Source organism: Mercurialis annua, linkage group LG2, assembly GCF_937616625.2.
Source record: "Mercurialis annua linkage group LG2, ddMerAnnu1.2, whole genome shotgun sequence".
NCBI classification, from domain to species: domain Eukaryota; kingdom Viridiplantae; phylum Streptophyta; class Magnoliopsida; order Malpighiales; family Euphorbiaceae; genus Mercurialis; species Mercurialis annua.
This window is the reverse complement of record NC_065571.1, coordinates 1,794,448-1,820,102: the sequence shown is the minus strand read 5'-3', so window position 1 is coordinate 1,820,102 and position 25,655 is coordinate 1,794,448. Positions and strand designations below refer to the sequence as shown.

Here is a 25,655-nt window from a genome sequence, read left to right as displayed (position 1 = left end):
AGGTGGATTAGGGTTTTGCTTGTTTAGGGTTTCATGGGTAGTTGGGCCGGGTAGTAGAGTCTGGGTATTGAGCTTTAATTCATGGCCCATGGATTACATTTTGGAATTTCACTAACGTAAAAATAGAAAATACTCAAAAATATGAAATCATTAATCTATGATGTGTTCTAATAATAATAAGAATAAATTACTCTCAAGTGTTCCACATATATCATAATTTATAGTTTAGTCTTTTATGTTTAAAAATCAAATAATGTGGTCTTTATTTTTATTTTCATCAATAGTTTGATTTATTTGTCTATTTTTGGGTTAGACACTTGAGTCAAAGAACTTATGAGTAAATTAATTTTCAAACGCGAGTGACGGAATCGTTGAGAAAAATAAAAGTGAAAAACCATATTGTTTTCCTAATTTGATTTCGGCTGACTAGCACTAAAAATGAACAAACAGATTAAATTATTAGAAATATAAAAATGAACGATTATGTCGTTTGATTTTCATACACAAGAGATAAAAGTGTAAATTATAGTATATATGTTGGCCTCATATCGAATACTATCAAAACTAATTTACACACTAAATTGACAATTTAATGTGGGAGATGGACGTAGTTGATATCATACACACACTATGACTAGGTTGAGGTTGGACCCAAACCTTTAATCAAAATTTCATTATTCTAACACTATTAAGTTTTTGCCAATTCGAAAGCATCTTTAGAATCTTCCAAAATTCCACCAATTTAACGGTGAAACTTCTTTTCACGCTTAAAAATTGGTGTCTTTAAACTTTCAGAATTGTCCTGAATTAATGAAAAGAATTTTGCACATGTTTAGATATGGTCCTTTTTGGCCCTAGCTTTTCTCTTCAACCTTCTACTGCTGCACCGATTTGCATTGCTATAAAATGTGTGGATTTTTTTGACAACTTTTTTAAGAATGGTCTTTTTAATTTTTCATGTCAAGTTGAGAAGGTGAATTAAACTTTGGTTTGATGAAAAATAAAGGAAAAAGGATCATTTGTACCTTTAAGAGTGGACTTCAGAATCAAGTAAGCGCTCAACGTTTGTAAAGGTTCAAATATACCACCTACGTCTTAAAAAGTGAACAATGCCCCCATTTTGACTTATAAAGGGAAAAAGATCATCCATGCTCCTAAGGTTTAATTTTAGGATCAAACAAGCTCTCAACGTTCAAAAAGGTTCAAATAATGCCCCCAACGTTTTAAAAGCGAACAACCAGACCCCATTTTGACTTATAAATGAGATGTTGCGGGCCTGATTGTCGAAATTGGAGGGCCTGTTTGTTTATTTTTCAAGATGTTATGGGCATATTTAAACTTTTCCGGACGTTGAGGGCTTACTTGATCCTAAATTCAAATTGTAAGAGCATAAATTATCCTTTTTCCACTTATAAATGATATGTTGGGGGCTTGATTCCGGCTTTTTTCCAAAATAAAAGATGAGGTTTTGCATAGCCTATAATAGATAGAAACACATGAGTAGCTAAAACGTACATGAAAGACTAAACTAAAAGAGATAAAGAAATCAAAATCACAACACAAAAACACCAACCATTTGCAATAATACACATCGAAATAATCACAAAAAACTGTAACAGTTCATTGCATAAATTAGTAAGTACTATCAACGCATTATTACAACAAATTGTTGCATGAAAAATAGCAAAAACTTAATGAAAAATGGACCCATACAGCTACTACGGCACCCAACCATTTCTATATAATTATATAGTTTACTATGTGTAATTAGATTCCAAACAAAGTCATTTTCAAGCCAGGGAATCCAAGGGTGAGTTTGTAGAATTTAGCTATAAATGTATTTTTGTATGTATGTAGCGTATTTATGTCAATTAGCATGTATTAGGCAATACTCTGTACAAAAAAGATAAAATATACTTTTGTTTGCACAGAAGAAGTGAATATGCTCTGCATTTGTCTTTTATATTCACATCATTAAATATTTTCATTTATTGTGAGGGTTTTGATTTTTCTTTTCCGCGTTTAATTTTTAATTCACTTTTGATTTTTCGACAATCCGTTTAATCTTGCTTTAGTTCTGATTTACTGTAAATTTATCTTTATTTAAAAAACAAAACCTCTATTTCAAAAAAAAAAAAAAAATCTTAGCCGGGGCCGGAGCCTATACATGTTGAGTATTAAAGCTCGAACTTTATCATTCGACTTCAACCAAATCTTATTTTATGAATTCAATTTCAAACTCCTTAGAATATTTAATACTCAAATTATGCTCGGCTCAACTCGATTATCAATTTAAATATTTTAAAAAATTAATTTTAATATAAAAATAATAATATTGTTGTAAATATATATAATAATAAAGGATAAAAGAACGATGAACTAAAACTCGATTACATTGGCGTGTTTATTCAGCAGAGTATTTTAAACCTCGAATTTAACTCGATTAAAATTCGAGTAACTCAAATCCGAGCTCGATTTGATATTAAACAAGTCGCTTTTAAATATTTTTCAAATCAATTTCGAATAATTCGAGAGTTGGCTAGATTAATTTAGACCCTAACCAGCAGTTACTACCAGTTCTCTATAAATGAGACTGCCATTCTCAAACATCCAAAATTGCATTTGTCACTTCTCTAAATAAGGTTATCAAACAGTAGTCCAATGCATACATAATTAAATGCTCTCACCCACTAATTTCATTCTGACATATTTGAAGAGCCTTGCATTTATTGGTTCTTAGCTTGCATTGTAATATTACACCTTTATTAACATCATTTAATTAGTGATTGTCTTTAGATAATTAAGTGTTTACTTCCTATTTACCCTTTCTCATAGTGTTTGAATTATGCTTAATTACAATTATGTTATTATTGTGATACCATTAATTCTTACCTAAAGCCGATTTATAGTAATCATTCTCATATGAGTGAATTTAACAGTTTAAGAATAATGAAGCATAGAAGGTAGATGGGACCAATGTAAATCTGTCATTTTATAGGTTAATAATTGGATTGTGAATTGACTCAATCTTGTTACTACAATTATATTATGTGCTCCAAAAATAATGCATGTGAATAGCCTGAATATATGTTCATATATTAGCATACATATTCTTGTGCATAAATTAGACATTAGACATAGACAGTCCTCTTCACGGGTATACACATATATTTATGTTTTTATTAGGCATATAATAATTCAATAAATCAGGTTTTTGAGAGAGCATGAGTTTGGTTTTTGATAGGAAAAATGAATTCATCTACAAACAATTTTGATATATATTATAATCTTTAAACATTATTCTTTCGAACATTATCAAATACATTCATAACTCGTTTAGAGTTTAAGTGACGCGATATTATATACGCCGGATAGAATAAATTTTATACATGTAGATACTCCATGCTATATTGATTACGCTCCAAACAGTTCGTGGATATAATCGGCAACACCCGAAAAAATATTGAATATGGTAATTATGATAAAGTTTTGAGTAGATAAAATCATTTTTCCTTTTACTTATCAATGAAATGAAGGAGCCTCTGCAAAGAATTTATGTCATTCACACACTTTTTTTCTAGCTAACCCTAAACCCCACCATATTTCTATCACATTCTCTTTTCTTTTTTTCTTTTTCATTTTCCTAATAAAAACTATAGCTAAGCTATAAGAAACCAAGACTTTCTCCACTATAAATTACCAGCAGGTTAAGAGTATAATCAAGCCAAAAAAGAAGGGAAGAAAAAAAAGAAAAAAACTAGCTATGGATTGTTTTGGTGGCAAGAAAAGGGGCAATCGTGAGAAAGATTTTAGAGGGTTAGTAGAAAAGCTAAAGCTTCTTCAAGAGGAAATCAAAGGTATAATGTGTGAAAGAGAGAAGGAGAGTAAAGCTTATGAAAGAGATAATATGGTTTTTACATTTAAAGAAAGTGAATGGAAGCAAGAAAAAAAGAAAATTAAAGAAGAAATGAAGAGATTGAAAATTATGTTGGAAGAGAAAGAAGAGAAAATTAGAGTACTATCAATGGAAGATAAAAATGAGAACAAAAATTGGGTATTTTCTTCTGTTAATTCTAGTTTCTTGGTGGAGCAAATGAGGGAAGAGAGAGTGTGGAGAGATGAAGCTGTGGATAAATGGAAGAAACTGTATCTTGCTATCAAGATTGAGCTCGATGACCTTATTCAACGAACTCATCGTGGTGCATCTCTTTCTAATCATTTCTATGCAAACGCGCACACACATACACACATATAAAAAAAACAGTCATATTGTGTATGCATGCATTTGCATGAACGCATATATGATATATGCATCAATTTTGTAGAAACTATTACTTGATAACATTCAACATGCACTTTTGATTCATTCATTTTTCATATCATCTCATAGAGAAAGGTTCACAAGTTATAGCTAATCTAGAAGTTTGTTAACTAGTAGTACAAGAAACTGTCAAATTTTTACTTTTTACAATTCGAAGTACGAAGTTTTCTTTCTTTCTTTTTCATTTCGAATCGCCCATTAAAAATCCGACCAATCGGTACTGATGTGGAACGTCGGAACCAAAAAACAAAACCCATGGTAAGACGAATTCCATCGTCCACATCAGCATCGAGCGATTCGGATTTTCAATCGGTGATTCAAACTTAAAAAAAAAATTAAAAGTTCGTGTCTCAAATTATAAAAATAAAAAAAATAAAAAATAAAGTCACGTTGAAATTACAAAGCGTAGAGTTCGTAACTTTATTCAAATTTAATCCAATTTTTAATTTTCTCGAAATGACCATTTTTAATTATTATAGGAGATGGATTATATTGGAAAGCAGAAGAGGAGGAGATGATTGAAGAGCTGAAGATGGAAGTGAAAGTAAAGGATGAAACAATTGCAGAGCTAAAAGCTAAATTAGTCTTAGCAGAGCATGAAGAGTACAAGAGAGCAAGAGAAGTTGATATATTAAGGCAAAGTTTGAGAATTATGAGTAGTAAGAAATCACCAACTTATGCACCTACCAAACCCAAGTTACCACTTGTCAAACAAGTTTGGAAAGCATAGCTTTTCAAGTAATATTAAATTTCTACCTTATTAAATGAAGTTCAGTGTAACAAAAACTTGTAACTCTAAGATTGATATCATTGCTTTTTCATATAAATAAATTGACATAGTTACTTGTTTCTGTTTGATAGTCAAAGAGTGCACCAACTATAGAAAATGTTGTCTACAATAATAAATTGTGGTGCAATACTTTTGTAGAATAGACAAAAAAATGTGGGGCGCTATGAAAGATAGACCTAACTTATTGAATTTATTCTCCTCCCTATCTCTGGCTATGCATCTAAAGACCTAATTCAACTAGCAATCAATTCTAGATACAGAGTGGTCTCGTATCTGATAATATATTATCCATGTTTGTCCGTGTTTCAAAAACGGAGCTGACGACGGAACCAGTTCTACCGGAAAATGATGGCTAGTCCAGTTCGGGAAAAAATAAAGGAATAATTCTAGTTAGATTAAGATTTGATCGCTTACCGGTGTTTGTCCGGTGAAATCATTGCAATAAGATGTTTTTAGGAAAAAGAAAATCAAAAACTGATCAGGCCAACCGGTTAAACCACAACTAATGGCTCCTTCAGTTTGGCCAGTAGTTGAGTTTTCAAAACAATGGTTGATCCATACAAATGTTCTTGAAAAACTTTTCAAAACATAAGCTAGACTTTGGAGCATTCAGTACCAAATAACTTGTGGGTTCTGCAGCAAAACCTATAGAATCCATTAGTTTGAGCAAAATAAGATGAATATGTTTGCTCATCTCCTCACAAATTAGACCACCAAACTTTGAAATTAATTGTGTTCTATAACCACGGTCTGTTTTAGAAGTGATTTCTTAAGGTGTCACTACCAAAAAGAGAGAAATGGTTGGTTCTGTAGCGAAAGAAGAAAAATTTCATTAATACATTTTAACTCAAAAAGTTCGGTAGTCTGATCTGGATTGTGTTCGTGTCGTGGTAACCCACTTTGTTGACATAAGTAGGGGTCAACACGAATACGATCCAATTATTAATTATATCAATACAAAGACGACATGAAAACTAATGGCGTGTCAACTTATTTAACCTGTTTAATCTGGTGGGTCAATTATGAGTCGTAGTTTAACTCATTTATTATAAATAGATCGAGTATGAGTCATGTCAACACCACATGTAATCCATTTATTTAAATTGGTCAAATTTTAGGAGCACTAGCCCAACATGACACCACACAATAAGTTTCAAGCCGGTCATGAACGGGGTGAACGAGTTCACGTGTCAATCCGCAACACGAGATGTTTTAAGCCATGTCAAAACGGATCGATCCATTTACAATACAAACACGTTTAACCTCAAACCTAATCTGTTAATTTTTCGTGTTAGGCGCATCTTGTTCATGTTTCTATGACCCATTTTGACACCCCTAATACATACTGATACATATTGATACAGCATAGTGAAAGAAACATATTGTTCAAATATCAAAATTTCAGGTTCAATTTTGAATCTTTTCCTCTCCCATTGTAATAATAAAAAAACACCCAGTCCAAAGTGAAGAAATTTCTCCAAGCAATGATTATATTTTGCTAAATCAAAAATTACCATAAATTGTACCTTTCAAGAAAATATAATTAAAGGACAAGGGAAAAATATGCCGTGCAAGGCGTAGAAGAAAAGGAGAGAATGTGATCGAAGTATCGAACCCACAAATATCTTCCAGTGACATTATATGGAAACTACTTTCTAGCATCATTTTTTATATTATCACGCCTAAAATTTTACTATCTTAAGAGAGAATAAAAAGGGGTAAAAGAAGCTGTACAATTCTATTGTTTCCATATGCCTTTACAAGTATTCTTCCTATGAGATTCTTATAGGGACTTGCAATCTAGGGTCCCTAACGAAAGCAGTGTGCTGTTCTATAATAACTATAGTAAAGAGATATATACATACAAGCCCGATGCCCCAGCTACTGCCATTCAGATGTTACCATCTTGTTAGCTATTCGAAATCCTATCTTGTTCATGGCTCTCCAGCCTCCTAGCAGTCTGGTAATTTGATCTCACACTCTGGAGAAAAGCCAAATAACATCTTAATTAAGTTTCTTTTTTTTTAAATAATTGCTAATGGTGATGCTAAGTAGCTTGCGAGAATAAAAATCTTAATTACTACTTTAATTGATGAATCAACCTCTAACTCTAAGAGAACCACTTTTATTTGCAAAAGATTGTCATGGTAACCATCAATGAAAAAAGAAGCTCTTATGTAATTAGGGACATTTACCTCTAGCAATGTGATGTAATAGAAATCCTCCATATGCTGCATTAGTGCTGTACCATCTCGAAGAGCGCGGAATATATTGATTTCAGTTTGCAGAATTTTTTCAATCAGCTCCTTTTCTCCTTTCATCTGTGTAAAATGTTCAAATTCAATACTTATCGATCACAGAGGTAACTGTCAAGTAAATATAAGCATGAAGAAGTAAAGGGCGTCAATTTCTCTGATACTATTCAAATAACAACACGTTTATGTATAGGAACCAGGCAATGCATTCAACAAAAAAATTAAACATGAAAGCGTGTAACATCAGAGAACATATTCCTATAAAACATTGAAGTTTCTTGCACGTAGTTGGAAAAAAATTCAACAGAGACGAGAAACTTGCATATCATAAACGTTAAGCATCGTGACCACTTTGAGTTATATATTGGTAAACCAATCAAAGATGAATAAATTCATGCTTATATTGCGTCCACCCATAATTTGAAAAAATGAATTTTTCCTAAGGGAGAAAAAAAAATTCAAAGAAACTGCATAAAATCATATGAGCCAAATTACAGTTAAAAGATATTACCTACTTGAAGAACAAGATATCTGACCTGTTTTCATTATGTACAGATTGTGATAAAGAAGAACAAGTTGTACTTGACAATTAAGGAGAAAAATCAAACACCCAACTCTGGGATGCTGAAATTCTGTTAATTGACAAAGTATCATAAGCAATTTTAGGGATCCTCGCAATTTCAAAGTTCAATTTGACTCTTAAATTCTAGCATTAGATCCTATAACATTATGTTTATTACTAAATTACAAAGAATATACTGCAGCAAAAGTAAAAGAGAAAAAACAAAAGATCTGCTGTGAGACATAATGCAAGTTATAAATCAGAAATAAACCCTCCAAATGAATAACTAATGAAAATAGTTGTTTATTCGCTTTATATTTCTTACTTAACATCTGAAATAATCATGTGAACCATTATAAAATGAAGCTGAAATGGATTAAGAAAATGAATAAGCAGAAGAACATACAAATTCCTGTACAAGAACATCTGGTGTTGACTCCGCAATCAAATCAACTTCATAGCCATCTGTTGACAGCTCCAAATTTTCCTGAATAGAAAAATTTCAAATAACCATTAAATATTCACAAACTAATTTTATAAATGAAATTACATATATTGCAATAATCATTTGTTAACAGACTGTTCCACTATGCTGCTACATATTTCAGGTTAGCACAGTAATGCAATCGAAGACAAAAAGTTATCAATACAAACTACAGGAAGATCCAAGCATGGTGGTTGGGCAGTTTTGCACTGACCCAGCCTGTAACTTATTGTTATCAAAATAAGCTTTAGCTCCAAGATAGCTAGCCCGGAAAAGAAGTAGGATATTTGAACCAGGCACCATGAGATTACATAAGGATGCAAACAAGCAATCCTATTTAGCTTATGAATCATAGCCAGACAATTTATACAACTTGAAGAAAAAGCAGCAGTGAATGTAAAATAATATTTTCTTGCATTAGGGGGAAAAATTTAGCCTGATGCATAGTTAGCAAAGCAATTTTCCAAGAAATACCTAGCAGCAACGACGAAGGTGCATAAAAGTCTCAAAGACACATGGGCAGTTGAGTTATTATCTTAGACCCACACGTATTATTTAATGAACAAGCTATCTCTAATAGCAGCCATTGCAACTTAAATTCAAAGTGAGAAGAAACAACTCCTCATTCCACATAAGAGAGAGTTTAGCATATACAGTGTATAAAATATGATTGAAAAATTACTAGCACAGTATTTCGAAGCATCTGACATCCTGAAAATAATTTGTAGTCAGAAAAGTAACCCACCAAAACGTCTTTTAGTTCTCCAGCAGCTAGATAAACAGGCTGCGCTACATGGCAGTATCCCATCAAACGAGGAACTGTTGGTATGATATCTCTGTGGTTCACAACTCTCCAGGTATCTTTAACGTTCTGCAAAAGTGAGCATTAAATATCTGCTCAGACACTTCCAAATTGACAGTTTTAGAGCTCAGGAAAGGATGTAACTGAGCTAAACATGCATGAGAAAGTAATGCTTTAAAAAAAAAAAACTAGAGACCTAACACGAGGCGGTGAAGGCCAAAAATGAAATTTTTGAAAGGAGAGTGGACAGTAAACTATAGCCGAAGTCACATATTCTGACCAAAGTACAATTGGTTTGATTACAGGATTCATTAAGGGAAATAACACACATTGCTTAACTGTCTTGAAGATCAACATGCAGTTTACTCTAAGATTTGAGCTTCAATGTGTGTTTTTGTGTTTTAATTGTCAGTTATGAATTATGAAGATTAATAGGAGATAAATGGAAGTAGTTTCTTTTTTTTAAAAGAAAAAATAAATTCCTTATTATCCCAGCATTTATCAACCTGCAGCTAGTTGGATGGCTAATCCTTACGGCAAAGAATAAATACTTCATGCAAAGCAAGACAGTCAGAGTTAGCAATGCACGCAGCTCACTTGCAAATAAGGAATAGATCTCATAAGAAAGAGTAAAGAATACAAACAGAGTTCCAAATTTTACTCGAACAAAAGATTCTTACTACATTATCATACAATGCTGTATCACCTGATTATAGAGTTCTGCAAATCTTCTGTTACCAACTCTAGGAGATCCAAAGTTATACATACTCACTGAAATGGCAGCAGACCTGAGGAACATGATGAAAAAGAGAGCAAGACATAAATCATATTGTAAACCAAAGCTCACTTGCAGAGAACTCTCATATGTTAAACAGGATGTAAAAGAACTCACTTAGATAGCTGACTTGATGAAAGTTCAAGAGCAAGGAGGGTGGCCAATGCACCACCCAAACTATGACCAGTAACAAAAACATGCCATTTCACTGCTGGTTCAGCTCCATTATCACTGCAGAAAAATTGATACAGATAATTGTTAACTGATAAACTGACATTTCAAGGTAAATGTAACATCTATGAAAAAGATAAAAGCGAAATTGTGATTCCTTTGGATGCATTAACTTTGATTCTCTTACCCAGAGTATTAATTAGATGTCAATTAAACATGCAAAAAGGACTGCTATAAACCAAAATGTCAACATTAAAAGAATCCAAATACTAGCATGACCATCAGATTCACATCTTCCTTTGTGTTGAACGGTTGATAAAATCTAAATTCTCTTTCTCTAACTGGAAGTCTACCATACCCACTCTTTTCAGTGTGAGTATGTATCCAAAAAGTTTGCAGTACATTGGCGTGGAACATGCACCCATGTTGTCTTTGTGTCAACAAAGTTATCAGCTCAAGTGATGACTCAATTGGAGCACAAGTGCAATGGAATGATATAGATCCTCTGGCAAAACAAAGTTAAATATCCTCGAGGAAAGTTCTAAGGATTCACTAAAGTCATTTTCCTCATATGTCATGAATACTTAGCTCATGCTCAACTAGAGATAGTAAAACATGACAAGCATAACTTACCTATAACCAATTGCATGTTTGATGATGGAAATGATCCTTACCCTGACAGAATCATATGCACTCAAAAAACCACTATGCACCTGATAAAAAATAACAGCAATATCAACTACTTTATATTAGTTAGTGTCTAATAGCCAATCCACCTAAAATTAAGGGTCCAACTTTTACTGACTCCAACACACCCCGCATGAGAATGCCCATTGGGCTTGATGCATGAACAAGTACAAGCCCACTTTATTTTGTGCTCAAATATTTCAATAATTAAATGAGGATCGCCAACAATCGAGCACTCAATCAGCCTAAAAGTTCAAGCTGTTAGGTAAGTCTCCGACTATGGTTTTATTAATTCTAACAGCTGGCTACAGTTTGTGACACTGCATCCCATAAATATTGACCAAACAACAACAAATTTTGATGATGCATACCTGAACTTCTTGCTTGAAATCTCCACCGAGTCTTTCAGGATTTAAGCTACAGAAGGTGAATAGAAGTTGGGATTAAACAAAAAGTATAACATGGATGATTGAGTAAATAAAATGATTAGGGAACAAAGGACAGCCATACATAAGAGAAGTATAAACGATAAATAAAAAATTAGATGCAATGCATATAATATAGTGAATTCTGCATTCTGTAGAGTAACAGAACATAATAGTCACATTCATATATAACTAGAAGGTAACTTTCTGCAAGTACTTGCAATATATTTCCCCTTCAAAATATAATCCTACATTTATTTTATTTTCAATTAAACAAAGGAACTTTGTTATACCTACACCTACTGAGAAACTTTTGGTGCCAATCACATAACCCACCACCAAATTTGTAAAGTATCAGATTCACAAATGTAAAAGAATCAGTAAGATGTGTTAAAGCATATTAGGAATGTGGATATATTAGAATCAATTAGTCTATTAATTAGTAGCTAAATTATAGGCTAATTGATTATGATTGATTGTGATTGATTATTTCCTAGAATAGGATTTCCTTCCTAGAATAGAGATTCTATACTTGTATAAATAGCCTTGTAATTGTTGAACATAATACACAACAACTTATTTTCTATCTCTGTTTATAACATGGTATCAGAGCATTATTCTAAAGAATAGGATTTTTTTTTTTTCTTCTGCCTAAAGAAGCAGTGTAGTAGTATTTGCAGCAGTGTTGTGTTACCGCCTAACGAAGCAGTTAGTTGCAACTTTGTCGGTCATCAACTTTGGTGGAAATTATGACGGAAAATAAAATTGTGATTTGTCACTACTGTCATAGAGCGGGTCATATGAAGCGAGATTGCAAGAAGTTGCAGGCTAAGAGATCTCAGTTAATTTGTATTGCATCTACGGTTAAAACCTCTGTAAAAACGGTTACTATTTCTGCAGATGAGTATGCCAGGCTCATTCAATCTAGTTCAGTAAATGACGTTGCTGAATCAGGTAAATCTAGTACATGTCTTGTTTCTTCATCTTCAAAATGGGTCATTGATTCAGGTGCTACAGATCATATGACAGGTAATCCTAGTTTGTTCTCTAAATTTCAGTCAAATCAGTCTAGCTCTTCTGTTACTTTAGCCGATGGGTCACAATCTTGTGTTGTTGGTTCTGGAACTATTAAACCCACGTCATCATTACCTTTGTCATCTGTTCTTAGTTTACCTCAATTATCTTTCAATTTGATGTCTGTTAGTAAACTTACTCGTACTTTGAATTGTTCTGTCACTTTCTTTCCCGATTATTGTTTGTTTCAGGATCTTATGACGAAGAAGATTATTGGTAAGGGACATGAATCCGGAGGCCTCTACATACTTGATCCAGAAATACCAAAATCTATAGCTTGCACTGGAATTGTAACTCCTTTTGAAGCACATTGTCGGTTTGGTCACCCTTCTCTCCCTTTATTAAAGAAACTTTTTCCTCAATTTTCGAGCATGTCATCTCTAGATTGTGAGTCTTGTCAGTTTGCAAAACATCATCGTCTTAGTTCTAGTCCAAGAATCAATAAACGAGCTAGTGCACCTTTTGAGTTAGTACACTCTGATGTTTGGGGTCCTTGTCCAGTTACAGCTAAAACTGGATTCAGATACTTTGTTACTTTTGTGGATGATTACTCTAGAACGACATGGTTATACTTGATGAAAAATCGTTCAGAATTATTTTCTCATTTTACTAATTTCTGTGCTGAAATCCAAACTCAATTTAGTAAGCCTGTGCAAATTTTAAGAAGTGATAATGCTAAAGAGTATTTGTCAAACACCTTTCAAAATTATATGGTGAATCATGGTATTCTTCACCAAACTTCTTGTGTGGACACACCATCCCAAAATGGTGTTGCTGAAAGAAAAAATAGACATCTTCTTGAAACTGCTAGAGCTTTGTTATTTCAAATGCAGGTTCCTAAATATTTTTGGTCTGATGCCGTTTCTACAGCTTGTTTTCTAATCAATAGAATGCCTTCTACGGTACTATCTGGTGAGACTCCGTATCAAGTTCTCTTTCCTAATAAAACTTTGTTTCCTATTGAACCTAGGATATTTGGCTGTACTTGTTTTGTTAGAGATGTCCGTCCTCAGATAACGAAACTTGATCCAAAATCTTTAAAGTGTATTTTCCTTGGATATTCTCGTGTTCAAAAAGGATATAGGTGCTATAGTCCTACTCTTAGCAGGTACCTTGTATCAGCTGATGTCACCTTCTTGGAAAATGTTCCATTTTCTTTATCTTCAGGTCCTACTAGTCAGGGGGAGGATGATGATCTGCTAATATATACTGTTACATCACGCTCTGTACCTCCTCCTCGTGCTCCGGCTAAGCCTCCAATAATTCAAACATATTCTCGTCGAACACAACCGTCTAATCATGTAATTACACCTACTTCAGATCCTCTAGTTCCATGTCCTGAACCAGCATCTTCGTCATCGGATCCGCCTCCGAGCGATGATCTTCCCATTGCTCTTCGTAAAGGTAAGCGTACTTGTACTTATCCTGTGTCTTCTTTTGTTTCGTATGACCATTTGTCGTTATCATCTTGTTCTTTTATTGCGTCTCTTGATTCTGTTTCTGTTCCTAAGTCTGTAAAAGAGGCTTTATCCCATGCTGGATGGCGTAAAGCTATGATTGAGGAGATGAATGCTTTGGATACTAATGGTACCTGGACCTTAGTTGATTTACCTGCAGGGAAACGAACTATTGGATGTAAATGGGTGTTTGCTGTTAAAGTTAATCCTGATGGCTCTGTTGCTAGGTTAAAAGCTCGCCTTGTTGCTAAAGGTTATGCTCAGACATATGGAGTGGATTACTTTGAAACCTTTTCTCCTGTTGCTAAGCTTACTTCTGTGAGGCTATTCATTTCAATGGCGGCTACTCATCATTGGCCTTTACATCAATTAGATATCAAGAATGCGTTTCTTCACGGAGATCTTCAGGAGGAAGTCTATATGGAGCAACCACCTGGTTTTGTTGCTCAGGGGGAGTATGGGAAAGTATGTCATCTTCGCAAATCCTTATATGGCTTGAAACAGAGTCCTCGTGCTTGGTTTGGCAAGTTCAGTGATGCTATTGAGAAGTTTGGAATGAAGAAGAGTAAATCCGATCACTCTGTTTTCTATAAACAATCTAATTGTGGCATTATACTATTAGTTGTGTATGTGGATGATATTGTAATCACTGGCAGCGATTCCATTGGGATTTCATCTCTCAAGTCTTTTCTGCATACACAGTTTCATACTAAAGATTTGGGAGTGTTGAAATATTTCTTGGGAGTCGAAGTGATCAGAAGCAAGAAAGGCATCTTCTTATCTCAGAGGAAATATGTGCTTGACTTATTATCTGAAACAGGAAAATTGGGAGCTAAGCCATGTAGTGCTCCAATGATTCCTGGTCTGCAACTTACGAAAGATGGAGAACTATTTGAAGATCCAGAGAGATATAGACGATTGGTGGGTAAACTAAATTATCTTACTGTGACTCGTCCGGACATTGCTTATTCAGTCAGTGTAGTCAGTCAGTATATGGCATCTCCTACTATTGATCATTGGAAGGCAGTAGAGCAGATTTTGTGCTATCTAAAAGGGGCACCTGGTCGTGGAATCTTGTATGGTGATCATGGTCACATTAGGATTGAATGTTTTTCGGATGCTGATTGGGCTGGATCGAAAGAAGATCGAAGATCCACCACAGGATATTGTGTTTTTGTTGGAGGTAATTTGATTTCTTGGAAAAGCAAGAAACAAAATGTAGTTTCGCGATCAAGTGCAGAATCAGAGTATAGGGCTATGGCAAAGTCTATTTGTGAGATAATGTGGATATACCAACTCCTTGATGAATTGGGTTTGCAAGCTTCTAAGCCAGCTAAGTTGTGGTGTGACAACCAAGCTGCACTTCATATTGCATCCAATCCAGTGTTCCATGAGCGGACCAAGCATATTGAGATTGACTGTCACTTTATTCGTGAAAAGATTCAGCAAGGTTTAGTTTCTACTGGTTATGTGAAGACTGGAGAACAACTGGGAGATATTTTCACAAAAGCCCTTAACGGAGTTCGGGTTGATTATCTTTGTAACAAGCTGGGCATGATTAACATCTATGCTCCAACTTGAGGGGGAGTGTTAAAGCATATTAGGAATGTGGATATATTAGAATCAATTAGTCTATTAATTAGTAGCTAAATTATAGGCTAATTGATTATGATTGATTGTGATTGATTATTTCCTAGAATAGGATTTCCTTCCTAGAATAGAGATTCTATACTTGTATAAATAGCCTTGTAATTGTTGAACATAATACACAACAACTTATTTTCTATCTCTGTTTATAACTATAGAACTTTAAAAAAGTAAAAAAGATTATAAATGTACCAGACAATGGGGATATAATATAAATTTCACATTACCCAGTAGGAGCTAGCATTAAATCAGTCAGCAAGTCCTTCCATTTTGACTGGGAAAAAACAGCAAATAAGCATTTTCAATGTTTGCTAACGACATAAGTTCAATTATAGAATATGTAGATATGACATACTTGTTCCGTCCCCCTGAATGCAACAACTAATCTTTTCCGTGCAGGATCACGCCAGATTGCTACCTGCAGCATCCTATAACTTGGTGATTAAAGGAACAAAATCTTGTGGCCATTCACCACAAATTAAATCAGTCTGTTAGATGTTAGAAGGAATAAAAAACTTTTTTCTTTTGATCTGAATCCTCACCTGTGTATCCGTGGATGAATTATCTAAAAAGCATAATTTCTCAAATTCAGACTTAATAAAACTTGGATGGCCCAGGGAAGTAGCAAGCATTGCCCAAGCCTCCATTGCACTCTCTGCAGTTGAAAATAGTGCTCTCATCTCTTCAGCTTTCTTCTCATCAAATGCAGGCACATCCAGAGAGCGAATAGATTTCTCATTCGCAGAAGAAGTATTTTCTGAGAGGCCGGATTCTTTATTTAATTTAGAAACTGTTGCTGTCAAAACCATCAATGCACCTAAAACAGAATCAGTCTGCTTTAGTAAATCCTCTGTTGCCTTTTTTATATCTGGAAGTGAGGACTGAAGCGTGCTAATCGACAGCTGGTTACTTGCTTTATCACTGTCGACACCGTGGCCTTCAGGCATTGCAAGGCCTGATTCAATATAACCTGCTTCTGCGATCTTTTGTGATTGCAATCCAATCTTGTTTAATAAGTCAAATCCATCCAACTTGAATTCCATAGAAACAGGGAGGTCAAGTTTCTGGACAATACTTTGATTCACAATTTCAGCCAAGTTATTCCAGAATTGTTTATTTGATTGCATACTCCCACCAGCTTTTGTCACCAACTCCGCTGCATATCCGTTTTCTGAGCCACCATACGCATCATTTTCTTCACTACCGCTTGTGTGACCTAAAGAAGGTTCTGACACGTTCTCTATATCGCAATTTTTGTTGTCCAACGAGGCTTCTGAAATGTTCTCTAATTCTGAAGGAATGTCTGATACAATAGAATCGTTGGAACTCCCAACAGATTCTGAGCCATTATTTTTTGAAAATTGATTCTTAGGAAGATATGCATCATTGAATGACTTTAATTGGCCGAAAGCATATTCTACAAATTGACGGGCTTGAACCGTGTCAGAGCCAGCAACCATTTTCACTGCAGAATCAAAACCATTTTTCCGTAGAAAGTCTGAAACAAGGGGAATCCTCCACCACTTCTTTTCTTCTTCAATTTCACTGAAAGTTTTATACTTGACCTGAAACCTCATCAGAGGCTCACGAGTGTAAGCAAGAGAAATGTGTCATCTAAAACCACCAACAAACTTATGCATGAAACTTAAGAGCACTTAGATGTCAAAGAATGTTCCTATAACCTCAAAGGAGGAAGAACTCCATTCAGTCAGTGACAAAGACAATTCCTTGCACGTCCAAAATTTATCAGTGAACCAAAACTACTAGGATGATATTGATACATGGCACTGGATAAACATTTATATTTCATGGTCTCATCTATAGTAAGCCATCATATATTCATAGGCATATGAATGCTGCATGATCAAAACACGGTAATAAACACTAAAGTGTTGCACAATAAGGAAAAACAACAAGTAAAAACAATACAAAGTGGTCAATATACAGAATTGCTATGAAACCTTCCTTGAACAAGTTAAAGCGATTTAAAATTCTCAAAATCGGCAATTTAGAAATAAAATATCAAATCTTGCTAAAATTCGTCATGATTAATTGTCTCAGAATCATACTAATACTGCTGTGTCAGCCATCTGGAGGTAGCATGTGCGTTAAAAAAAACAGCAAGAAAGAAAGCATAAGAGCATTTCTTTAGCAGCAGCAACTTACCTCTAGCTGCAATTTCCCACCACCACCCATCCCTTCCAATTCCACCAACACCTCATGCAAGTTCCCTAAAAGAATACATTAATTTGTAAAATTTTAAGGAAATAAAGATTAAACGTTAATAATGTACTATAAAAACAATGTAAATTCTTTTTTGTAACTAAAATAGATCTGAATGTTCCTTTCATAATGAACTAAATACTAGTGCGATTATCAAGTTAACGGCAGAAAAATATTTAAGTTTCCCAATACTGTATTGCCAAGTATAGCTTTAGGAGATGTTAATGCAGGCCACTTAAGCACTAGGCCAAAATAAGCCAGCAATTCATATATTAAAGCATCTAGATCATGCATATTTTCAATATAAACTTACCATCGCAGAGGCATTCGAGACTGATGGCTGCATTACCCATGCGTTTATGTGGAGTTACAAGGTTCGCATCCCAAGCTGCAACCTGAAGTTCACTACAGCATGTAAGAGAATATTTTTCAAGATGTAACTCTGAATATATTTAATTCCAATATGTGAATCTTTTTCTAAAGTACCAAAAAGTGACGCAATTCCATCAAATGAGTTGAAATCAACCCAGGTATGATATAGTAATCCACAATGTATTGCAATAAGGAATCATCAAAGTAGTCATTTTTCATATTAGCAGAGACAGTACAGTAGAATAGAAAAAGCAACAAGGTAATGATGCAAATTTATAAGCAGTGATCAACAAGGAATTCATTGCTACACCTGTGTTGATGCAGCAATTAAAAAGAAACGTGAAAATACATATTGGAATTTGTATAGGATCATAGGCGATTTCCACATGAATATATGTTGATAAGAATAGGTATTTACCTGAAGACTTTTTATTGGATGCCGCTTAATGTTGAAAGTGAAATCCTCATTCCAAGTTGGTTCCTTTTTCCTTGACATCATGCATGTACATATACATAAATGAACAACTAAATGCTAATAACTGCAAGGCAAACTAGAAACTTTTTTATGCAAATGCCACAAGTAAATTGCACCGATAGTTTATAAGATTCATGAGGAAAACCATAACTTATCATAACTTTTACTCCACAAACTGCACGGATTGACTTCCATGTACCTAAAAAGTTCTGAACAAAATTTTTCAGTGCATTTTGTGACCATTACAAAATTCCAAACAAGCAATGGGCAGGGCTCATTTCCCTCTGTTTATTTTCAACAACGAAGGTTCTGACTCCAAAGTATTGCATGAAACAACATAAAAATATCACACAGCATATACCACTCAGCTCAGAACTCCTGATATGGAAGTGGCATAAGAATAAACATACTAAGAGAAAATAGGAAAAGTTATCTCTTGATATATTTTTCTTAGTGTAAATTGCCAATCATCTAGTAGTTCTTTTAGAAATCTTCAAGGGAACATGCTTCCCTAACAAGTTCCAGCTTCTACAGATTGTTACATTATGTGTATAATTAAACATAAAAGTACCAAATGCAAACGTTTAGAAAAACAACAAGACACCATTTATGAGAAAAGCATAAATAAGGAAAGATCGAGTCAGGGTATGGATGAGGCCCAGTGATAGATCCAACCTTGATAACATGCAAATTAATTTCTCATAATATTAAAAAACTTACCCCCATTTAACCTTGCTTTTGACAACCTGACTATCCAGCTGCAAGACCACATACGGATCACTCGTTCCCTGAAAGTACACCAGAAGTTAAATAAACAAGGCTCTAACAAAAAAAAAGAGCGAGTTATGAAAGGAACTCTGCCAAATAAGTCTTCCGCGCATGTATTTAGTGGTAACTATAAGCTGAAAAGAACAATGACGCACCCATGGATCCATCGCGGGCAAATCCAAGCCTTTTTTCAGTTTCAGAAATAACTGGCCATCGTATATCTCTCGCACAAATTCCCTACAAACATTCACATCTGATTTATGTTATTAATTGTGCTCAAGTGTAATGGCATAATAAATTGCATTCACGATGTTAAGAGTCAGTCACAGTTCAGTACAAATCATCTACTCTACAACAGCAAATATAAAAGCAAATAAACATGAAAAAATAATAGAAAAACAAGATGATCACATACTCTGAAAGGTAAATAGTTTTACAACCAGCAGCATCAACTTCCCACCTACCAATGTTTTCCTGATCAAAACAAATCCAAAATATGACAAACTAAGTAAATGAAAAACAAATTATATTCATCTTAAATTAATTAATTTACTTAATATAAACTTTCACGAACTCTAATTATGTATTAAAATTTAAGAGCACGACCGAATACTTTACTAATTTCAGCTGCAAAATTAACTAACTCAAGGAAAAATTGAATAAGGCAGAGCATAAGTAAATTACAGGCGGATCAGTATAAGCTTCAAAAGCGAAACCAGCAAGAATGACAGCAAGACTAATATCAAAACGAGGTCGTTCAATCTCATTCTCTTGCTCCTTATCAATTGAAGTGATAGCAGCGTCGCTAATATTATTTACTTTGCTAGAGCAAGTAATTAACCTAACTCCACTCCTGCTCGGTTCAAAAACCCTGTGTTTCGGGTTTAACCGTATCGGAAACCTAAACCCGCTGCGACAAAAATTTAACGTCCGGTTCTTGCAAGAAGAAGAAGAAGAGCCGAGCCTGTAACAGTAAAATCGAGGATTTGATTGAAGAGAAGCCATTGGATAACAGTGGCAGTTAGTGTAATTATTATTTTTAATATTTTATTTGAGTGGAACTATATGGAGGATTTTTGTCTGGTTGGGAATTTTAGCGGGAATGGGCATGATTAACGACTAACGTGTACTTTATTGGATGAAGAAGAAGGTTTTAGAAGTTTGTAGCTAATTTACGCAAATTTGGTCTGGATAAGAGGCAACGTGGGTGGGCTTCTGTTAATAGTACCGAATACCCTTACAGATGCACCGGTTACAAATCTCTAAAGCCCAAAGAAAAATATTTTGTAAATGATTTTGCTTTCTTTTGGAAAAATTACAAAGATACTCTAAAAACAGTTAATTTTTTAGAAAATATCTTTTCATTTAGTATCTATTTCTTGTTTCATTTAGCATCTAAAAGTTTTGTTTTATTCGTTATGTATCAGCGATGTGTTCTTGAGTATCCAAAATGTATCGAGGCAAAATTTTATAAATAACCCTTTTCATGTTCTAGAATTTATAGTAATAAAAAATATTCTCAAGTGAGCAAACCGTTGATAAAACTGAATTAATCGATTTATTTTGATTACATTTTATTGAAAGTTTTAATTAATTCAATTAGCTTGATTCGATTAATTAAATATTTAGATTCGGCTACGATCAATAGTATTAAAAATTTAGTAAACCGAATTAATCGGATATTTCATATTATAACTTATTATTCTTTATTAAACCGAATTAAATTAATCAACTAATTCAGTTGGTTCAGTCATTTATTTTAAATTTTTTATTAATTTGATTAATAAATTTTATTTAAAATTATTAATTTGGTCAGTTTCGGTTGGAAAATAAAATAATACAATTTTAATTAATTCTGCCGGTTACTATCAAATTAGGCCCTGTATTTAAAAGCTGATGCATCTTACATTAATTATTCTCGAATGTAATTAAGATTCTACTCCAAATCATAGAATAGAAACAGTACTGAACGAGCTAATTTCATCTGATTGTGTATGAATGAATGTCCGTCCATACCTATTGTTTATTGAAGTCCTAGTATATCACATGCTCACCATGCTTCAAGCTGAATGGCTGTTCATCTCTGCTCTACACGTGATTTGTGTCTTTCTTAGTATTTATTTAGCAGAAATCAGGTCAAGCAGATCTAAGGTAGAGACTGGAGATGCACGTATTTGTTCACATGATAATTAATTTTATGCACGCACAAAACAAGATCTACATCTTAGCTTTATCAACTCCAAAAAGGTCCGATGCTTTTGGGGTCAAATGCCGACCCTCCACTGTCTAGAGATGTCAAAACAACTTGACCGGTCGTGTTCGTGTCGTATTGATCGATCCTAATACTGCTATTAGGATCGACACAAACACAATCTAAGAAATAATATAACACAATGTGATTAACACATTAAGACAATCGGAATAACACGACTAACACAACCAACACGGCAATATAACACTTTTAATATGATTTGTTTACTGTGTATAAACAATTATAATCCTGTTATCACCTATATTATTATTAGTATAGTTTGTAGACATATTAGACGGATTTGCAGTCTATTTATTTCGTATTATTAATAGATGGATACATTTTCAACACAAAAACACGAAAACTCAATACGAATTTACTAATTTAATATCATATGACCCATTTCAACATCCTACTCCTTACCAGATGTAGAAATTTACGCCACATGAAATAATATTTAAATGTATAGTAATAATAGCAGATTTCCTGAATTCTTTTATTATAGTACAACATTATACATTTTGATATATCCCCTAGTTTTACATTTTTTTGCTCTTTATCGGTGCTCATAGCACATTTCTAGAGCTAGCTACAGCGTTAAAAAGGTAGCTATTATTATTCTTAATGCATTAGTGCCACTGCAGCCTCCTGAACTAATGGCTGACTCACATGAACAAAATGCTCAGCCTCACGCTCGACCTGCTCTCTACACCGATCACTGTTCTTCCCTTCCTTCATCTTCTTAATAAACGCCACAAACCGCCTCCAGTTGTCTTCCTGAAATAAATGAGGATTCATCCTCAAATACGTAAAAGCACACATCTCTTGATCACCCGAATCGCCATTGATACTCAACGATGATGCCTGCAAGATCTGCTCGTGGGCGGACTCATCGTATCGTGGCAGAGCATTTTCGCCAGCAAGTGGAACCTTTGCTTCTTGAGTTGCTAAAGCCACTTGCCTCACAAGCTTCTCAGGTGCACAAAGAGCATCCTGAGGCTGCTCGTGATCACGCATTTCAATACAAGTGAAGTTGAAAATCGCACCGTGGCGTCCTAACATTTGAGCAATAGGAAGGTAACCATCTCGGTATCTAGTGTTATAGTATCCAGCTGTGAGCTCTGGTGCGTGAGACCTTGTCCCATAGTGCCAGTGAATCCCTGCAACTTTTACTGAAATTTTTACCCCCGTGTTTTCAAAGATGGCTGTGGCTGATGACACTATTCTCTCGCCATGATCTAGGAGCATCTGCGAGTACCAATTGAGGAAGAATTCACCGTAAGGACTAGTCCAACCACCGCCGTCTTTTTTGAAAAACTGAGTATCTTCAGGCCAGTTGTTGTATTCACCAGCATCCCTAGGGCCTGTGCTACCCCATTCAGGCTTTCCATCAGCTTCAGCTGCAGCTTGCAGGCTGCTGAGCATATACTGCATCATGTCAAACAAATCAAGTTAAAACCAGAACAAAATAACGAGGCAATAAAGTTGAAAAGGTTCGCAATACCTTGTCATAACATTGGAAAGCTCCGATTCCTGGAAACCTCCATGTTCCATTTTGTTCAGGATATGACGGATAGCGAAGCTCACCAGCTGGCCCCATCCCAACTTGAATCTCCTGAATTGATTAAATCATAAAAGTATAAGATAACAATCTCTATCAACTCAATTCATCCAACAAACAGCATGAACAATACAAAAGGCTCTACAAAATAATCGCTCAGCAATTACCACAACGGTATCACCAAGAAGGTGCTTGAAGTTGTCTCTAAAAGCCCGCATAAAATCAGAGTAACATTGCACGGGTGTCCTCCCCTTTAAAACTGGAAGAGTGTCACACCCTAAAGATACATACTCATAGTTTCTTCTTCCCCACTGATCGGTATATGCAAGGTCTGGATCTCTTTCCATTTCCTCCACAGCCCACTTAGGTAACGGAATGCTGCATAAAAGAAACCACAACCACATTACTCAAAACCCACGACAAACAGAACACTAAACATAAAAAACAACCAAGTTATGAAAACCAGTTCCCAACGATGAATCATTTCAAATCAAAAATGTTAAAGAAATCCTTAAGAATAGGTCTAATAGCTTAAAAAAATCACAAACTTTTAATTCTCGCAAACTTGGATACCAACTTTCAATTGACAATTTTTCGTCCAAAAAATGTTGATGCAGATGTTTATTCCGGTGTATACATCAGCATTTTTTAGCGCTCGGTATCTAAAATTGCAAAAAAAATGATGGTCCATATATTAATTTGTGAAAATCCAAAGTTCCTGTTAAATTTGTAAAAAAATATGCTAAAAGTTCAAAAAGAATTAATATTTTTTTAACCTATTAAGCCTTAAGAACTTGCTAAGCTCGTCATTGTCTAATCCAAGGAAACAAACAAAACAACCAATAGTTTTCATCAAATAAGCCACAACAGTAAACTTTTACACGCAAGCATGATAATCAAACGTATGAACAATATTAATCGCGTGTGCATACGGTACTAAAAGTAGCCTAAAAAAAAGCGAAACAAGATAAAAAAAAAAAAAAAAAGAGGCCCACAAAAGAAAATAAATTACGTACGTGCAAGAATCACCAACGTTTCCTCCACACTGATGAAACGACATAACAGCTTGAACCTTAAGACCGTGTCGTTTAGCCATTTCCAAAAGCTCAGAATACCCACCCCAGTTATACACACCAGGATTTTCTCTCTCCACCAATCCCCACCAAACGTCCATCATTATCCCCTCAACTCCCGCGCTTTTCAACGCCTGTAAACTCGCGTTCATCGCCTTCCGTCTATTAACGGTGTTATTCATCGTTACACTATCTAACGGCATCATCACATACACCGGCACTCCCTTACGTCCCTCCGTTACACCTCCGTCTCTATACAACCTCTCCTCTACCGACGGCTCTAATTCCGCCACGTCAGCATACGCACGACACGCTACGGATAGATCTGCACGCATGCCGCTGAATATCGGCGACCTGCATGGGCTCGTCGGTTGTGATTTTTGCTCGATTATTTCCGACTTTTGAATCTTAATGTTTGGCATTTGTGTTTTCCAAACTGCGCTAACCGTCGTGGTATCACTTGCTGCCGTTGGTGTAATTGACTCCGTCGTCATCGGAGTTCCGGCGAGAGATCCGATCTGATGTGTAATATTCATCGCCATTTTTCAATTTCTGTTTTGATTTTTTCTTTTGATTTTTTTTTCGGGAAGAGAAAGAAATTTCTGTTTGTGTACTTAGAAAATTTACAAGAGCTATTTGGAATGGAATTTTGAAATGTGGAGGAGCAAATGTTTGGGAACCGGGCGGTGTAATTTATAGACAGCAAAAAGGATAACGTAACCGCTACTTTAATGACACGTGGACGTTGTAACACGTGGCGAGAAAGTATGCGTGCGAGAAGCCAACGGCTGTGATTGCTGCGATGCACGTGAAAATGACGGTGTGGGATCGGAAAGTGCGTGAAGATTCCAGCGAGGTAAAATATGACGCGCTTTTTGTATCGATGTTCCTTAACGAGGAGACACGTGTGAGTACGAAAGTGCAGTTACTAATAATAAAAAATATATTTTTATCTAAAACTATAAATATTAAACTAATATAACTGTCATTGCAAAAAAAAAATAACTGTATTTCTTAATTTAATTAATAAAAATAGTATTATAATTTATTTTAAAAGAATGATTGAATAAAAATGATACATTTAAAATATCATCGTAAAAAGCATCCAAAATTTCTAAAAACTTATTTATTTATAATAAATTTGTTTATTTAAATAATAATTAAAAATGAAATACTTATAAATTTAAATATTTTTAAAAAATTAAAAATGTGATTGTAGTTTAGTTTTATTTTGGCAAATTTTTATATATTAAGTCATTTAAATTTGAATTTATATAAAAAAATCTTACGTTAATACAAATTATAATTATATATTTAATCCAACATTACCAAAAAAATATAAGTAAATATGAGGTCACAAAACTCAATTAACTCAAAAAAATGAGCAAACATGTTAGTATGAAGAGTTTGATAGTGACTTTGTTTTTGTTCATTTTTAGGGCTTCTTATAAAAATATATATTTATGTGAACTGTTTGAGAAA

General features: G+C 34.4%; 3 protein-coding genes across 4 annotated transcripts; 1 reads left to right on the top strand and 2 right to left on the bottom strand.

The window, feature by feature from the left end:
• Positions 1-3,574: 3,574 nt before the first annotated feature.
• Positions 3,575-5,172, top strand: LOC126667888 (uncharacterized). Of its 2 annotated transcripts, none has more exons than XM_050361013.2 (2): positions 3,575-4,199; positions 4,801-5,172. In XM_050361013.2, exons 1-2 carry the CDS (start codon positions 3,764-3,766, stop codon positions 5,049-5,051), a joined length of 687 nt encoding a protein of 228 aa, XP_050216970.1. In that variant the 5' UTR covers positions 3,575-3,763; the 3' UTR covers positions 5,052-5,172. The 2 variants fall into 2 exon arrangements, with proteins under 2 accessions (XP_050216970.1, XP_050216971.1); XM_050361014.2 differs by having other exon boundaries at positions 3,583-4,196.
• Positions 5,173-6,689: 1,517 nt separating this feature from the next.
• Positions 6,690-20,424, bottom strand: LOC126667886 (uncharacterized). The gene is made up of 18 exons (XM_050361011.2): positions 19,973-20,424; positions 19,704-19,762; positions 19,444-19,525; positions 19,241-19,308; positions 18,464-18,533; positions 17,987-18,068; positions 17,617-17,681; positions 15,993-17,015; positions 15,806-15,868; positions 15,678-15,724; positions 11,219-11,264; positions 10,794-10,873; positions 10,107-10,220; positions 9,921-10,002; positions 9,158-9,283; positions 8,335-8,415; positions 7,307-7,432; positions 6,690-7,092 (listed from the first exon to the last, which is right to left on the bottom strand). Exons 1-18 carry the CDS (start codon positions 20,291-20,293, stop codon positions 7,021-7,023), a joined length of 2,607 nt encoding a protein of 868 aa, XP_050216968.1. The 5' UTR covers positions 20,294-20,424; the 3' UTR covers positions 6,690-7,020.
• Positions 20,425-22,021: 1,597 nt separating this feature from the next.
• Positions 22,022-24,847, bottom strand: LOC126668989 (beta-amylase 1, chloroplastic). The gene is made up of 4 exons (XM_050362263.2): positions 24,117-24,847; positions 23,268-23,478; positions 23,044-23,154; positions 22,022-22,967 (listed from the first exon to the last, which is right to left on the bottom strand). Exons 1-4 carry the CDS (start codon positions 24,713-24,715, stop codon positions 22,161-22,163), a joined length of 1,728 nt encoding a protein of 575 aa, XP_050218220.1. The 5' UTR covers positions 24,716-24,847; the 3' UTR covers positions 22,022-22,160.
• Between the last annotated feature and the right edge of the window lie 808 nt (positions 24,848-25,655).

Bases quoted from the DNA above. Each gene is read 5' to 3' on its own strand.
- LOC126667888 (XM_050361013.2), top strand. From the start codon at position 3,764: ATGGATTGTTTTGGTGGCAAGAAAAGGGGCAATCGTGAGAAAGATTTT. The intron at 4,200-4,800 runs GTGCATCTCTTT...TAATTATTATAG, and splicing joins TATTCAACGAACTCATCGTG to GAGATGGATTATATTGGAAA.
- LOC126667886 (XM_050361011.2), bottom strand. From the start codon at position 20,293: ATGGCTTCTCTTCAATCAAATCCTCGATTTTACTGTTACAGGCTCGGC. The intron at 19,309-19,443 runs GTGCGTCATTGT...GTGTACTTTCAG, and splicing joins TGCCCGCGATGGATCCATGG to GGAACGAGTGATCCGTATGT. The intron at 15,725-15,805 runs GTATGTCATATC...GTTTTTTCCCAG, and splicing joins CATTCAGGGGGACGGAACAA to TCAAAATGGAAGGACTTGCT.
- LOC126668989 (XM_050362263.2), bottom strand. From the start codon at position 24,715: ATGGCGATGAATATTACACATCAGATCGGATCTCTCGCCGGAACTCCG. The intron at 23,479-24,116 runs GTACGTAATTTA...TCTTTTATGCAG, and splicing joins AACGTTGGTGATTCTTGCAC to CATTCCGTTACCTAAGTGGG. The intron at 22,968-23,043 runs GTATTGCGAACC...GACATGATGCAG, and splicing joins CTTTCCAATGTTATGACAAG to TATATGCTCAGCAGCCTGCA.